This window comes from Phoenix dactylifera, unplaced genomic scaffold (assembly GCF_009389715.1).
Source record: "Phoenix dactylifera cultivar Barhee BC4 unplaced genomic scaffold, palm_55x_up_171113_PBpolish2nd_filt_p 001097F, whole genome shotgun sequence".
In the NCBI taxonomy this organism is placed as follows: Eukaryota; Viridiplantae; Streptophyta; class Magnoliopsida; order Arecales; family Arecaceae; genus Phoenix; species Phoenix dactylifera.
Genome location: NW_024068443.1, coordinates 105590 through 122216, shown reverse-complemented (window position 1 = coordinate 122216; position 16627 = coordinate 105590). Strand labels below are relative to the sequence as shown.

General features: G+C 39.5%; 2 protein-coding genes and 1 non-coding gene across 3 annotated transcripts; 1 reads left to right on the top strand and 2 right to left on the bottom strand.

Moving 5' to 3' along the window:
* Positions 1 to 3190: 3190 nt before the first annotated feature.
* Positions 3191 to 3296, top strand: LOC120107977. The gene has a single exon (XR_005509545.1). It is a non-coding gene; the product is annotated as a small nucleolar RNA R71 (small nucleolar RNA).
* A 6688-nt stretch (positions 3297 to 9984) lies between these two features.
* Positions 9985 to 11923, bottom strand: LOC120107974 (zinc finger BED domain-containing protein DAYSLEEPER-like). The gene is made up of 2 exons (XM_039121504.1): positions 10590 to 11923; positions 9985 to 10505 (listed from the first exon to the last, which is right to left on the bottom strand). Exons 1-2 carry the CDS (start codon positions 10926 to 10928, stop codon positions 10449 to 10451), a joined length of 396 nt encoding a protein of 131 aa, XP_038977432.1. The 5' UTR covers positions 10929 to 11923; the 3' UTR covers positions 9985 to 10448.
* LOC120107972 (zinc finger BED domain-containing protein RICESLEEPER 2-like) lies at positions 11002 to 12613 on the bottom strand. Its single transcript, XM_039121499.1, has 2 exons — positions 11117 to 12613; positions 11002 to 11013 (listed from the first exon to the last, which is right to left on the bottom strand). The coding sequence occupies exons 1-2, from the start codon at positions 12611 to 12613 to the stop codon at positions 11002 to 11004; spliced, it is 1509 nt and encodes a 502-aa protein (XP_038977427.1).
* Between the last annotated feature and the right edge of the window lie 4014 nt (positions 12614 to 16627).

Sequence of the window (16627 nt, the reverse complement as noted above, 5' to 3'; positions counted from 1 at the left end):
ACTTTCGCAGGCATCGCGATTGCATTTATCATATGCAACAAGGCTTTAAACCCTTAGGTTATCCTAGTGGACGAGTTATAGTCTCGTGAGAGTTTTCAGTGAAGATACCCACAAACTTCAATAAATCATTTATTATTATTGTTATTATTTTTTTTTATTTTTTATTTTTTATTTTTTTTAGATCGATTGATCTATGAAGTGAAAATCGAATTCCAAATGTATACTAGTAAAGAATTTCAAAAAAAAATATTATTATTAAAATCTAATTTAAATACATAAATGATAAGAATTTCAAAACACACACTGTTTTATTTACTAAGTCAGCCCAAATTCTAAGTTAGTATGCAATCTAAGTTAAAGTCATTAAGTTTCCGTTTAGGAAGTTGTAAGACTCATTTATACTGGAGTGCTTGGTGAAATCTGGACCGTTCACAAGCTAAGGATTTGGATCTCCAAAATATTGCTAATACCAGTAGTTTCCAAGGATTGGTCGAAAGAACCTGCTCACTGATTCAAAATCATCTTATCTGCAGGATTTCGAGAGTTGTGGATGTTTTATTTAGTACCTCACGGGCTTTATCTGTAATATTCCAATTTACTCGAATTTTTACAACGACGGCTTTCACACTATTATCTTTTTCAAGGTCAATACAGAGTTTTTTTTTATTTTTTTATAAAGACATATAAATTGTGCACTTTTACTCTTGTGGTGATTTCTCCATGTAACGAGCAATCAGTCGACAACTCTCACACCAGTTGGCACAAGGTATCAGGCATCAAAACTCCCGTACGGACTTATGCTTGGAGTTCTCATCACAAGCCCACTTGACCTTTGACAATAGGTAGCCCTTTTCAATGTTCCTGACTAAATCCATTATTATTGATAATATATTTTTTTTTTGGATTAGATAAGTATGATTCATCAGGGTCCAAGGTTGCTACTATACTATCAACATAATGTCGAGCCTAGACCTTAGAAGTGTCGGCCAGTGTGTAGTGAAATTCCGAAGTATTAATTAGCTTACAACTCCCTAAGAGAGACTTAATGAAAAGAACTTAATTTTGTATTACTTCCGACTAGTCATTGGGCTTTTTAGATTTTATATACCTTGTGTGTTTAGCATTCTCGCATTAATGTATAGAAATGAGGTTTTTTTTTGTTATTATTATTTTTATTATTATTATTATTCAATTTATAAAGATAAAAATGTACACACATTCTTTTTTTAAAAAAAATTTTATTTTATTTTATTTTATTTTTTATTTTTTATTTTTTATTATATATATATTTTTTTATGAAAATCAAGATGAATACCCCCAAACCTAAACCTAACATTGTCCTCAATGTTAAATGAAAATCTAAGAGAATTGGGTTGCCTCCCAACAAGCGCTAAGTTTATTGTCTTCAGCCAGACACAGTGAGGTAGTTTTTGCATCTCCTTTTATGAAGTCATCTATTTTGTCTACCATAAAACACTCAACTTTTCTTGCGGGTTGGTCGGCCGTATTGAACACATTTAATTTTAGTTTCATGTTCCCAAATGATATGTTCATTACCCCCGTTCTACAATTTATGCATGCATTGGCTGTTGCTAAAAAGGGGCGCCCAAGGATCACTGGGATTTGTTTCTTAGGATTAGGCTCATGTTCCATATCAAGGACGATGAAATCTACTGAAAAATAGAATTTGTCTACCTTGACAGAACATCTTCAATTATCCCACGTGGTGTTTTTACAAATCGATCAGCCAATTGAAGGGATACCGAGGTTGGTTTTAATTCTCCTAACCCAAGTTTCTCACAAATTGAATAAGGTAAAAGGTTGACACTTGCCCCTAGATCTAAGAGTGCTCGATCAATGAAATTATTTCCTAAGACACAGGAGATGGTGGGAGCACCTGGATCTTTGAATTTCGGAGGGGTGTTGTGTTGGAGAATAGAACTCACTTGTTTAGTTAGGAAAACCTTTCTAGGCACATGTGTCCTAGATTTTCGCTTTTGGGTGCACAGGTCTTTAAGAAATTTGGCATAGAAGAAAACTTGTCTAATAGCATCAAGAAGTGGAAGGTTGATCTTCACTTGTTTGAAAACCTCCATCATCTCCTCTAGTGAAGATCCCTTTTTGCCAAAGGGAGACGATTGAATTAAGAGCTTCAGGAAATGGGGCCTTTGGGATGTGAGTTTTGGCAGAAGGTGGACTAGCTGAAGAAGAAGAAGAAGGTTTTAGATTTTCATTTGATATATTTCTATCCTCTTCTTCATCTTCCTTATTGTTATCTTCCCCAATCTTATTGTCTACTACACGTCCACTCCTTAGGGTAGTCAAAGCATTGGCTTGTTCATGATGAATTGCATTTAGTTGATTTTCTTGAGCCATGTATTGTCCCCTAGGATTACTTAATGGTTGGCTTGGAAGCTTTCCTTCCTCTCGCTTGTTTAATTCATTGGCTAGTTGACCCATTTGGGATTCTAGCTTGGCGATGGATTGCGCGTGAGAGTGCACTAATTGTGTAATGGTTTCCAAACCTTGAAGGGCATTCAACACTTTCTCCTCAAAGGCTGTGTTTCTTTGGGGTGGAGGAGGAGTGTGTTGAAATTGAGTCGATGGACGGTAGGGATGAATATTTTGTGGGGTTTGAAAATTCTGAGAGTTTTGAAAATTTGGGGAGTAGGGTTGGGCATTATTCGAAGCTTGCTGCCTCCAAGAAAAATTTGGATGATTCCGCCATCCCGGGTTATACGTATTGGAAAATGGGTCATTACCTGGTCTGGGCTGTGTTTGGGCAGCATTGATGTGTTCTTGCACGAGTTCGGGAAATTGGGGTGCTGAGGGGCACTCATGAATAGGGTGCGATGGGCTAGAACAGATAGCACACACTTGTGCTTGGGAAGAGCTAACGATATGTCCTCCTATCATCAATTGATCAATCTTATGGGACAACACATCTACCTTGCTAGACAGGTCCATGGAATGACTTATTTCACAAATGGTCCCTTTTCTTTGAGAACTCGGAGGTGCTTGACGAGAACAAGAAGCATGGTGGAGGGAGTCTTCATTAAGATTTTCAAATAATTGCCATGCTTCATGCTCATTTTGAAGCATGAAAGTCCCCCCGCATGCAGCATCGATCATCTGACGGTTTCATTCAGTCAATCCGTCATAGAAACATTGCACTAGCTGCCACTTAGGTATTTGATGATGAGGGCATTTACGGATTAGGTCTCGAAATCTCTTCCAAGTTTCATGATATTCTTCTCCCTCGGTTTGGAAGAAGCTTGTAATGGCACGTCTAAACTGGTTCGTTCTTCCTATGGAAAAGTATTTTTTAAGGAATTCTTGTTGCATTTGATCCAAAGAGCGAATCGATTTGGCTTCTAAAGAACTCAGCCATTGTTTGGCTCTATCTTTAAGGGAGAAGGGGAATAATCTAAGTTTCAGAGCATCATCAGTGAAGTTCTAAATCTTGACAGTGGTGCAAATCTCAAGAAATTCATCTAGATGTTTATATGGGTCTTCATTGGTGAGCCCATAAAAAGATGGAAGCATTTGGATCACACTAGACTTTATTTCGTATTGTACAGCTGCTACCTCAGGTAATCGAATGCAAGATGGGAAAGTGTAAATGGTGGGAGTAAAGTACTCCCTCAGGAGTTTGGGTTGTTCTTTAGCCATCTCAGGAGGTGGGGATGATTCTAATGTTCTGATCTCAGCTCGAATATTCCTAAGGGTCCGTTCTATTTCAAGGTCAAAAGGTAATAGGTCACGTACTATAGAACGACTCCCTTGCATACACTAGTACTTGATCAGTCAAGCATGCAATAAAAGATAAACACATCAATCCTTGTATTTGTCCTAAAATCACTAGACAGCTCCTAACTGGTTTGAAGAGGGCACCTAAGCCTCCAATCCGGTCTAATGAACCGAGTTGATCAGGTAAGCTCCCAGGTAAGTGGAGGGGTCACGATGCGTTCGCAAAGGTCCCACTTAAAACCCACTTGCCTCGAACAGATGAACTGTCTTCCTTATAGGGACAAAGCTTGCCTAGACATCAACTAAGCCACAGAGCGAAATTGGCGCAACTTTCGGTGATCTTCGTCCTATTGAGCTCGAATGTCCCTAGGAGCCAATGTCTAATTGATTTTAATTAATGTGACACTAGGTGAGATTGAGTTCACCTAAGTTGGGCAAGAGTCCGGTGATGAAATCCGGCTCTTATCTTGTTGGGATGATTGCCCTTACTAAGTGCAGATTAGTTGGTGTATGTGTATCAGACATACATTCACACTTCTGCTGAAATTAAAATCAAACAATCACCACAAAATTTCAAGCTAATAATTAATTTAAATAAGAAAGATTTAGAGGTTACCAAAGAAAATTTTTCCAGCACTTTAAAATTTTTTAAGCAAACCTCTAAAGCATTCCTTTTTGATAGCCCAGATCTCCTCTTCGATTCCTGATCAAATAAGACCAAAAGAAAAATTAAAAAAAAATAGTAGAAGAGAAAAAGGAGATTAAAAAAAAGTAACAATAATAGAAAATAATTTTTTTATTTTATTTTAGATATATATATATATTTTTGAAAGATTTTTTTTAATTAACTAATTTTTTTTAATGATAGGAAAAATAACTATGCTAGCAATCCCCGGCAACGGCGCCAAAAGTTGATCGGTTATTTCAATTTCAAAAATAAACCACGCAATAGCACGTATCCTGTAGGATAGTGATTACGGATGTCGGTCCACAGGGATTGAAGAATAAGTTATTTTTCTTTTAAAAAAAACTCAAGAAGAAGAATTTGCTAACTTGATTTAACTAAATTAAACTATAAGTGCGAATTAGAATTTATCAGAATAAATGGATCTAGGATTTGGAGTCCACCACATAGCATTGCATCAGGGTTTGTATTCTTTATTTTTTTTATCTTTTGGAGAGGCATGCAATATTGGCTACAAGCCTTTTAAAATAAAAGCATAAAGAGTTTTAAGAAAATCCATCTTCGGTATAGAAAGAAGTGTCTACCTAATTATGCTAACCTAGGGTGCAGTACACCATATCTTCCTAGGCATGGATCATCTTAGACTACTTTAGCAAACATTAATAATAAATAGCATGCTCAAAGTTTAAACATCATAAAAGGATTTTTCATTGATAATAAGAATTTAAACAAGCCCCAAAATAATAAAGAAAATAAGAACTACAATGCCCTGTAACATTGCTAGGGCTTCATCCAGCCCTAGACTAGACGTTTAGCCGAGCATGGCTTCCGGACGACCTCCCATCTTCAAATGAAATTGATCACCTCCCATTTTTCCCAAAATATCCAAAACTATTCTCTTTCCCCCTCCTTTCTCTCTTTTTTTTATTTCTTTTTCTCTTCTTCCCTCTCGGTTTTCTTCTTCTTTTCACCAAAACAGGGGGTCTCCCCTGTTTTCTCAACCGAGCTCCCCCCCTCCAGCCGATGGCCACCCTCCTCCTTTTATAGAGGATGAAGGGCGTCAATCCGTGGAAATGGCTGGATCTTGGGAGGAATACGTGGCCCGTGGAGCGCCAGATTTACTGTAGATTGCCGGAAATGGAGCTGGCCGCTGAATCGACGGGTGGTGGATGGAAGAAGACGAGATGGCCGCGGGATCGATGGGAGGCTGATGCGGAATGTCTGGATCTCGGAGAAGATGGGGACAGAGCTGGAGATGGATGCCGAGCTGGGTTATCGGCTGTTGGGAGCCGATCACGGCTTGGTGCTAGGGATCAATCCGGAAGGGGAGACGACGCAGATGCTTGGATGCTGGGTGATTGCTGGGTCGGAGGCGTCACGGGCGGAAGAATAAGGTGGTCGGATCCATGGCGTGATACGCTGGGAGGATGCGGAGCTTGTCTCGGACGCTCGGAATGGCAGTGCGGAGGCGAGGATGCAGGGATTTCGACGCGGCTGGGTCGCTGATCACGGAAGGCCAGGATCGCGGATGAGTGGTCGCTGGCTGCACCGGCTGATGGCGGAATACCCGGGGATGGCACGCGGGATGATACGCGGATGGATGGGAAGGAATGGAAGAATGGCTGGCCGATTTGGGGAAGAAGTCTCCTGTTGCAGTGCTGGGTAGGAGAAGATAAACAGTGAATTAGTTTTTATTATTATTATTATTATTTTGTAACACTGTTCATATGAACAGTGATTCTAGTATTTTTTTTTCCGAAATTACTGTGGATATTTAATTATTTTTTATTTTTTTTAGTTTTAAAAATTATAAATTTTATACGAAGACAGGTAAGGAATTGGTTAAGAATTGACTTTAGATTTGAGGTGGGTCATGATCGTTGATTTGCTTGAACTTGTTCTCGAGCCCAATGTCATTTAAATTTACTTCTTGCTAAACTGCTTCAGACCGGACTCGACAAGACCAAAAACAAGACCGGGACTTAATAAAAAAAATTAATCAAACCTTTTTCTCATACAAAAATAATTATCTAATCAGGACCAAAACCTATTTAATTATAGCCTTAGCTTGATTACAACTCCATCAGGTTACTAAACCAGGTCAACCCAATCCCCCGTTTTCATGAAAGATCGCAACCAGGAGAGAGACGAGTTCAGAGTCTGTTTTAAGAAAAGAATTATTTACTTATTACCATATTTTAAATTTATTTCAATGTTTATTCAATTTCATGGTAAAATATGTATTTATTAGTTTAAGAACATTGATAAGTGCTATGGAAAGATAACTAAATTATGAATTATTAAGCACTTATCACTTGACACGTGACACAACCGCATATTCTCTAGGGCATAGCTTTAGAAAATATGCAAGGCCTACAGATCTGAACCGATTTACTTAATAATAATAGATTTGTAACCAAGACAAACAAAAGGTTTGATGAATAAGTCTCCAAAATATAGGGTTCATATATATCTATAATCAGATACAAATTCTTCTAACACTTTCTCTGAAAAATCGGATCGACTCCATAGAGCTAGGCATTTGCAGCTTTAAAAAAAAATAAAATAATAATAATATGAGCTAACAGCCTAGTCAGAATCCTCTAGCATACACAACATCACGAGTAAGATAACAACCTTTAGATAGTGTATATATTTATTAAAATGATATCAAAATATAGCTATTATAAAATTCACATGTCAATAATTCTATAGTTAAATAAATGCTGAATTACCAAATCCATTAAGGGCTCGTTTGGTTCACGGGAAGTATTTTCCCTCCTAGGAATATGATTCCTGGGAATCAGATTCCTAGGAAGAGGATACCTAGGAAAGTACTTTTGGCATGTTTGGTTAACCATGGGAAAGTCACAAATTTCCAAAGTGCTTATGTTTGGTTGACCATCCACTTTCCTAGGAAAGTTATGTATAATTTCTATTATGCCCTTAATAAAAATTAGGTCTTTAATGCCTCTTTAATGCTTCTTTAATGCTGAAGGGTCTTTTTGGGAAAAAATAAAAAAAGAGTGATTCCCACCTCATGGGAAAGTAACTTTCCCATGTTTCTCATGGGAAAGACTTTCCCATGAAATGTGGGAATCATATTCCCATGGGAATACAACTTTCTCATCTCTCTCCTTTGAAAACTCCAACCAAACAAGAGGCATTTCATTACTTTCCCGTTGACCACACTTTCCCCCCTATTTTTCCTGCGAACCAAACGAGCCCTAAGTAAATCAAATAACAATTCCAACTTGTACATCGTATATTGCAAATATAGCAACCCCAGTGCATATATCATATTCCCAAATAGCAGCTCCGATATGCATATCATATATCACCAGACTCGCAATTCCATTCAATAGTAATTTTAGTTAAAATATTTATCCTTCATTAACATAGGTCGGATCCGGCAATGTTAACATCCCAGCATTTGGACTAACCACAGTCACAACCTCGCCCATGACCGGCCAATATACACCATGTTTCCATCTGCGATCGGCAACATCATAGTACTACACCTCAGCCAGAAGCTAACAAATCAAATACGTCACTAGCACTAAATGCCAGGTTATCTCGACATTGAACTAGCTATTGTCACGATCTTGCTCGTGACCAGCTAACATACTCCACATTTTTGCTCATGGAAGGCAACAACGTAGTACTACATCTCAGCCCAAAGCTAACAAATCATATGCATCACGTTTCTATCACCGACTGGCTAGCTCTAAACGCTAGGTTTCCTCAACATTGAACAAGCTCCGGCCACGACGTTGCTCGTGAGGGGCCAACATACTCCACATTTTCGTCCGTGGTCAGCAACATCATAATACTATATCTCAGCCCAAAGCTAACAAATCATAAATGCCACATTTCTATCGCCGACCAACTAGCTCCAAACACCAGGTTTCCCCGATATTGAAACAGATACGGCCACGACCTTGTCTGTAACTGGCCAACATACTCCACATTTGCGCCCATGGTCGGCAACATCATAGTACTACATCTTAGCTCAAATTTGATAAATCATACACATCACGCTTCTATCATGATCGACTAGTCTAGATGCCTATTTATTTCTAATTATACAATTATGCAATATTCTCAATTTTCTAAGTCAGTTATACTCTATAACATAATTTATTATCATATTTCATGTGAAATAATTAATGTGATAATCCATGCAACATCAAAAATAGCTGCACATAATAGACATGCATATACATAAAAATATTTACATCTATATAGGTGATCGTCCACGGAGATCCTTACCTCAATTGGTAGCAAAGACTGACTTCACGAGGTGACTTAGTCCGTAGATACACCTAACGTACCCAATAAATCAATAATTAGCATGATAAAATTTGGATCTAGCCTAAATTTCTAAGGTTCGAATCTTCAGCTCTACTCTAGCTCTAGGTTTCTACAGTCTGACCTAATAATTAAATTAAATTTGAAAATTAGAAGACTAGAATTTTACCTTGATTAGTGTGCCATGAGTGACCTTATGGTTGTCCTCTCCGAGTTAACCTTCACACACAAGATTAATGAAGCCTAGTCAGGGACATAATCTGAAGGGAAGAGAACGCCAGCAATGCCTCACGGGCTCTGGGTGGAGAAACTAGATTAAGGGTCGGGTCAAAGAGGAAACTCAGGGGAAAGGGTAATCTTAATCCGCTGCCCACATGTAGGGCTGTTAACGAGCCGAGCCGAGCCCGAGCCTGGGAAAGCTCGGCTCGGCTCGTTTCACAGTAGCTCGGGCTCGGGCTCGGGCTCGGACTCGGTAACGAGCTCTGTATTGGGCTCGGGCTCGGGCTCGCTTGGTAAAGCAAAGGCTTGGGCTCGAGCTCGTAAAGCTCGTTTCAATTACGAGCTCCTGAACGAGCCCGAGCTCGGGCTCGGTACGAGCTCGGTGGTCTGTTTCTTGTTTCCTTGAAACAGCATAGAAATAATTGATGCTTCAGTGAGTTTTAGCCATAAATGACCACGTTTTAAAATGGAACTAGAGCACAAGATTCCATTGTCACTATAATCTGTTTGATGGGATAATGCCAGGCCCATGCTATATTAAAAATGGGCATTATCATGCTTAGCTGAATAATCTTTCAAGTGTCAAACCATCTCCCTTAATCCTGACAATAACCTCATCCCAATATATTTGCATCCATTGAAATTGTCAGTTGGGTGGGATCCACGCATGCAACAGTAGCAGACTACTTGATAAACACAAAAAGATGAGAGCAGGAAAACAAAATATGCAAATGAAACACAATCTAACATCAAGTTCAGCCAAATAACAAGGGTCATCGGTGGGCTGCAGCATCAGACCGGCCTTCTCTACCAAACACAAAAACTCCATTAATGGGAAAGAAGGCTGATATTCAGGCAGCATTGCTCATAGAACTAAATGAAATCAGCACTTTTCATCCAGATAATCTAATGGTGTGATTCACAATAAAAAAGTCAAGACAAGAAGTTATAGATTAATGAATCATGTATAAAGTGGTGAGAGCTGACCTCCATCTAGATGCTTCAGAAGTATCAAAGCTGTGCATCAAGAACCTGTCCCTTGATGTCCCACATCCATATACGAATACATGGTTCTCTTATGATGTCAATAGCATATATAAGATAGGAAACCAAGCATCATGGCATCCTAAGATCAAAATTACATGATACTGTTATATATCAAAATGATCCTGGTTCTGCAATATGATGAAATTGACATTGCTTTCATGATCCTGGTTCTGCTTTCATGAAATTGACATTGCTTTCAAAATGATCCACCTTTCTCATGTTTCTCTACCTGTAAGTATCCAAAGGGAAAAGAGGGTGCACTACCAAAGAAGTGCTTGGAAATGGATCCATAACACTTTCCCCATTAAAGGTGGAGATCTAACATGAGTACATGACAAAATATCGTTCATCCTCAACAAACTAAAAAACATCCCATACAAATCAAGTTCTACAAAAGAGTTCAAGAAACACAATAAACATAATAAATCTCAAGTTCTCAAGTACTCTCGTTTAGACCAGTCTCGGTGTTCCATTGCGTAAACTCTTCATCAACCTGCAAATTAAACAAGAAACCAAAAATTATAAATTGAAAAACTAACTACTAAGAGATATATTAAATACTATAAATGATACTTACATTTGATGACTGCTCCAATCCAAGCTCTTGAAGCAACCAATCTCCAGTACAAATCAAAGCTTGTACAGTCTCAGGCTTCAAAGAGCTACGATATTGATCAAGCACTCTACCTCCAGCACTAAATGCAGCCTCTGAAGCAACAGTAGTAATAGGAATGGATAGTATGTCCCGAGCCATTTTTGATAGATAGCGAAATTTTAAAGTGTTGGCTTTCCACCAATTTAAAGCATCAAACTTGTCATAGTCTTCATCACTAGGCTTGAAAATATCTTCTTCTAGATACATGTCCAACTCAGTTTTGTTTGAAGGAATAGCATTCCTATGTTGTTGAGCCCACATATGAAACCGATGATTAGCCCTTCTTTTTTTTGCAGTTTGGAGGAGATACTTGGGATATTGCTAGCATCAACATCTATTTGTCCATCTGAAGATACATATTCCTTGTAGAGCATATCTAAAGCTTCATGAACATCATCAATATGGCGTTGAAAAACATCCTCACCATAAATTTGTGGAAAACAAAATACAATGAGCTGCATTTTATAGCGAGGATCCAAAACTGCTCCAATTGCCATTAGTAAGTTACAGTCTCCCCAATACTTCTCAAATTTTTCATTCATTCTTCGAGTCATGCGCACCACAAAATCTCTAGTATCAAAGGACATATCATTTAATTTCTCCTTCACTCTCCAAATTTCATTAAGGAACAAATTTGAAGTTGGATATTGACGTCCTGAGAACACTTCTGTGACTTCATTAAAAATTTCCAAAAATTTTGAAACCTCTGTAGCTCGTATCCAGTCCTCCTCGGATGGTAACCATTTATAGTTGGAGTCTCTTTCCTTGTACATTGGAAACACCGGTTTGAACTCCAATGCCGACTCTAGCATTTCATATGTTGAGTTCCATCGAGTAGGCACATCAAGTTGAAGAATTTTAGAGGTTGACAACTTCAACTGTTTAACAATTTCAGTAAACTTATGAAGTCGTGAAGGAGACATCTTCAGATATTTCACACTTTCGCGGATATTCTCAATTACATCCCGTATTTCTGCTAAACCATCTTGTACCATTAGGTTCAAAACATGTGCACAACAGCGAATATGAAATATTTTTCCACTGAAGTAAAGCTTTCCTTTGATTGCAAAATTATCCCTCAAGACTTTAACTGCTGTGTCATTCGAAGATGCATTGTCTAACGTAATAGTGGAAACCTTATCTTCAATCTCCCATTCAGTTAGACACTGAAGAATACAATCAGCAATAGCAATTCCCGTGTGGGGAGGTGCCAAGCTACAAAAATTTAAAATTCTCTTTTGCAACTTCCATTCAGAATCTAAAAAATGTCCAGTGATACAAATGTACCCTATTGTTTGATTTGAGGTCCATAGATCAGTCGTTAAGCTAATTCTATCAACATTTCTTAACATTGACCTCAACTTTTGCTTCTCAATTGCAAACATTTTCATGCAGTCATTTCTCAAAGTAACCCGCTTTATTAGCTCAAATTTTGGGTTAAGAGCTTTACAGAATAAAACAAAGAACTGATGTTCCACCATCCTAAAAGGATACTCATGCACTATAAACATCTTTGCAAGAATCTCTCTTATCTTGTCTTTGTCATACTTGTAAGTTGCTAGCATTGCATGACCTTGAGTAACATCAAACGACAATAAGCTTTGTTTTAAGTCTTTGTCTTCGCTAGGCTTAGAAAGTTTTCGAGGCATGCAAGCATTTAAATGTCTTTTGAGATGAGTTGTGGCACCCCCCTTCTTCCATACCAATTTAGCACTGCAATAATTGCATTTTGCCTTTGTGTTGCCATCTACTGTTACGATATCAAATTCAGTCCACACCTCAGATCTCTTCCTCCTATTTGGGTCATCCGAAGATTGTCCTGTACCCATTTTTTCCATTTCATCCATTGCATCATCTTTATCAATAATATTTTCCAATTCAACAAGTTCATTTGCACTATAAGCTGTAGAGGCATGTTGATCGAATTCATGTTGGCCATCTGACATTTCTTGAAAAATATAAACAACCAATCAAATAACATATTTAGTACATAAGCATGCCATACTGCCATACAATTATACAAAGCGGCTAAAACAAAACCAAACAAATTTAGATGCCAATTCATTTAAATACTTGAAAGCATAACATTCAGCCCTCCTCCCAAACAAATTTTCATAAAGAAATAATAATAGATAAAATCAAACAGTGAAACAGAACGGTTGAGGAGTTGAGGACTGAGGAGCAAAGACTCGGAGGGGAGAAGAGGAAACTCACCAGCAAGTCGGGGTCGGCCGGTCGCCGATCGGGGGTCAGCGCTGCAGCAACTCAGCAAGTCGGAGACTCGGAGTCGGGGAAGATCCGGGAGGAGCAAGTCGAGGGATCGACTGATCGAGTCGTTCGGAGGAGAAGGAGGGCCGGAGGGGTTCGGAGGAGAAGGAGGGCCGGAGGGGTTCGGAGGAGAAGGAGGGCCGGGGCCGGAGGGGTTCGGCGGTGCGGCGTGCGGGCGAAGGGAGGCGGAGCGCGGCGGGGCTGGGGCTTCAGCTTCAAGCCTTCGAAGGAGAAGGCAGACCGGAAGGGGAAGGCCGGAAGGGGATCGTCGCCGGAAGGGGAAGGCCGGAAGGGGGTCATTGCCGGAAGGGGAAGGCCGGAAGGGCTGGGAGGGCTGGGAGTCGAGTGGGAGAGGCCGAAATCGGGGGAGGGCTGGGACTTGGGAGTTGGGAGTCGACTGTCGTCTGTCGAGTGGGAGAGGCGGCCGAGACTCGAGAGGGAGACAGGACACAGGAGGAGACTAGGGCATGGGCATCGCATGAGCTGATCCGAATCATCCGATCTGGAGACACATGAGGTGGTGATCACGATCTGGGTCGATGGACGGTGGGGGCTGGTTCGGCTGGAGAGTGGGCTGGCCGGGTGGGCCCATGGCCATGGAAGACTAATCAATCAGCATTCAGCAAATAGCTAAAGGCCCAAGCTCGTTTGGGCTCGTGAGCTGCTCGGGCTCGAGCTCGGATGTAAACGAGCCTCATATTAGGCTCGAGCTCGAGCTCGTTTGACTAACGAGCCGAGCCCCAGCAGCTCGGCTCATTAACAGCCCTACCCCCACCCCCTCTCTCTCTGGAAGACCACCGCCACCACCACCCCGGTTCCTCCCTCCCCTGTACGTGTGCGTGCCTTCCGCACCACCGGAAACCTCCGCCGCCGCCGCCGCCGCCTCCTCTGTCCCCTCCCTCTCCTTCTCTCGCTCTAACTTCATGTGGCCGTGGGGAGGATAGGAGAGCGCCATGCCCCTCCCCTCTTCGAGCCCCGCGTCCGGCCCACCTAACGGGTCCGAGCCCGAACCCGGCTGCTACACTGGCGAGATCCAGCCCAAAAGTTTCATGAGACATCTCCAATTGATCCTTGTGCTCTGCTTTTCAGAATAAATGATCCTGAATGAGGAGAATTTAAACAATCAATTTGTCGAATGCAATTTGATGAAATGAAATGGTTGGTTATTTTCTCAAATCTGAAAGAGGAAAGGAAGGAAGAAACTAAATTGATTAAACCTTTTATCACCAGTTAGTGGTGCAAAGACAACTTTGACAATCAAGAAAATAACTGCTTTTAGAATTAGCTTGAAAAATCTAGGACTATTATAAATAACACAAGCTTAAAATTAGCACAACAAAGGAAGCCCGCAGTAGTTGAACAGAAATAAACAAATAGATGGAACTATTTCTTGAATCTATTGTTTATGCTGCTACTAATCATCCCAAGCAAAGCAAATTTTGTGCAGGGTAACAAAGCACTACTGCGTTTCATTCACAACTGTACATCTCTCACTAGACATTTCAAGGTAATTGGATACCTAAAGTAGATAACATGCAAGAGTTTTTCACCGTGCCGCCTACCGCGGATGAAATAGCAAATAGCTATGGCAAATAGCTATGTTAAGAGCAGATAGAAGGCTCTTCTTGTAGAAAGGAATTTAGCATCCAAACAGGTCAATCTTTTTAAGAGGAACACTATAATTGTTGATTGTTTTTACTCAGATTGAGCATGAATTTTAAACCTGTCAATCATTGTCTCGTTCTAATGTCACACACCCGACCCGCGAATGCAAGCCGGGAGTCGCGGCAACTGCCGCACACTCATAGAAAGCTCTCCCCATGAGTATGCAAGACATCTCAACATGAGATCATAAATATACAGCAGAACAATTTAAACTAATAGTATGCAATCTTTATTTCATTAGCTCACTCAACTTACAATGTCTCGCAATTTTAACATTAGTCAAAGATAATATATTAATTTAAATAAACTTTAATATAAGATAACTTGTGCCATAATTCTTCTAGTCTCTCTCATATATTGAAAAACCCCAGGTCGAGCAATTCTTCGGATCAGTAAAATAATAAGAAATCGTATAATGAGCTAAACAACCCAGTAAATAATGAATACTTTAACTAAACAATTAATATAATAAAATATAAATACAAATACGATAAATCAGTATAAAGATGTAATCAATTCCGTTTCAAACACAAATTCATTAAAAATTTATATTTTTCAAATATTTGTATACGTAATTATAAATCTAATTCGAAACAAATTACATTCAACTCAGCAGCTTTTTATGGCCACACTTATACCTTGTGGTTAGGCTAGAATAAGAACTGTACTTACATCTTGCAGAGTGGGCCATAATACAACACTTATATCCTACAAAGTGGGCTAGAATACCGCACTTATACCCTACGGAGTGGGCCAGAATACTACATTTATATCCTATGGTAGGCCAAAATCAATAATAATCGGAGTGTCAATGCATAACCCCCAATTGGCAGGGTTCAGAATATAGTCAGATTGAGAGTTCAAATCTGATACACATCAAAGTTCTTTTTATAAAATAATAGATACATCATAATTCAATCAAAATATGCATATACAATATAAAAACAGTAAATAATTTAACAATAGTTCGAAAATATTACTCCAATTTACATATCTATCTTTTATTCAAATCATCGTCTCATAAAATTCATAAATCACATCTAAATCCATTACCAAATTATTCGATGGAAGAATAATATTATGTCAATAAAAATTCTAAAAAAGACATCATTACTTACCTTGCGAGCGAACCTAAACTATCAGTCTAATCAATTTCAAAAATTCTTCTCGAATTCTGTATTTAAAAAATATATTTTCAATCAAAATTTATCATTATTATTAAAAATTCTAATTGCAATATCCTCATAGGGTCGACCAAGCGAGAGTGCCCAACATCCCGATTGGTCTAATCAAGGCAAAACTCATCTGATCATATTCAAACTAACTTACAGATGGTTTAATATAGATTGGAGGTAACTAAATCTAACAGTATTTGGCAAGAACCAAGGTGAGGGCTGGCACGATGCCCGACGACTCTAGATTAGAATTCTTTACCCAGGTCAATCTAGAAATCACTAAGAATCGTACTTACAGGGTCTCATCAACTCTAGAAAAGAAATTCAAGTAGAAAAAGGAGAGAGGAGAGAGAAAGAAGAGAGAAAAAGTCCATATAGAGAGAGAAAGATAAAGTCGAGGAGAGGAGAGAGGAGAGAGGAGAGAGAAAGAAGAGAGAGAAAGTTCAGATAGAGAGAAAAAGTTTAGTAGAGAGAAAAATAAGAGAGGGAGAAAAGAGAAAGAGAGAGGAGAGAGAAAAAAGAGAGAGACTCTCTTCTTTTCAAAAATAGGAAGAGTTCTCTCTCCTTTTCGGTTAGATTCGCTGGGCAGCCAATGGTGGCTCAGGCCCGAGCGATGGTGGACATAGTGGCTCTCAGCCGCAGTCATTGTCGGCAACGGTGGCCGACGGCAGCGAAACTCGAAAGAAAAAGGGGCCGAAACTGGGCACTCTATTTTGGACGGTTTCTTGACGATTTATCGGCCCAAATCAGAGTGGTTCACAGTTAACAGACCACGAGAGAGAGAGGGGGAGAGAAAGAGAGAGAAAAAGGCCTACCTCGGTCCGGTGAGGTAGTCTAGTGACTCCTTTCGGT

Bases quoted from the DNA above. Each gene is read 5' to 3' on its own strand.
- LOC120107974 (XM_039121504.1), bottom strand. From the start codon at position 10,928: ATGTGGGCTCAACAACATAGGAATGCTATTCCTTCAAACAAAACTGAG. The intron at 10,506-10,589 runs GTAAGTATCATT...TTTAATTTGCAG, and splicing joins GATTGGAGCAGTCATCAAAT to GTTGATGAAGAGTTTACGCA.
- LOC120107972 (XM_039121499.1), bottom strand. From the start codon at position 12,613: ATGTCAGATGGCCAACATGAATTCGATCAACATGCCTCTACAGCTTAT.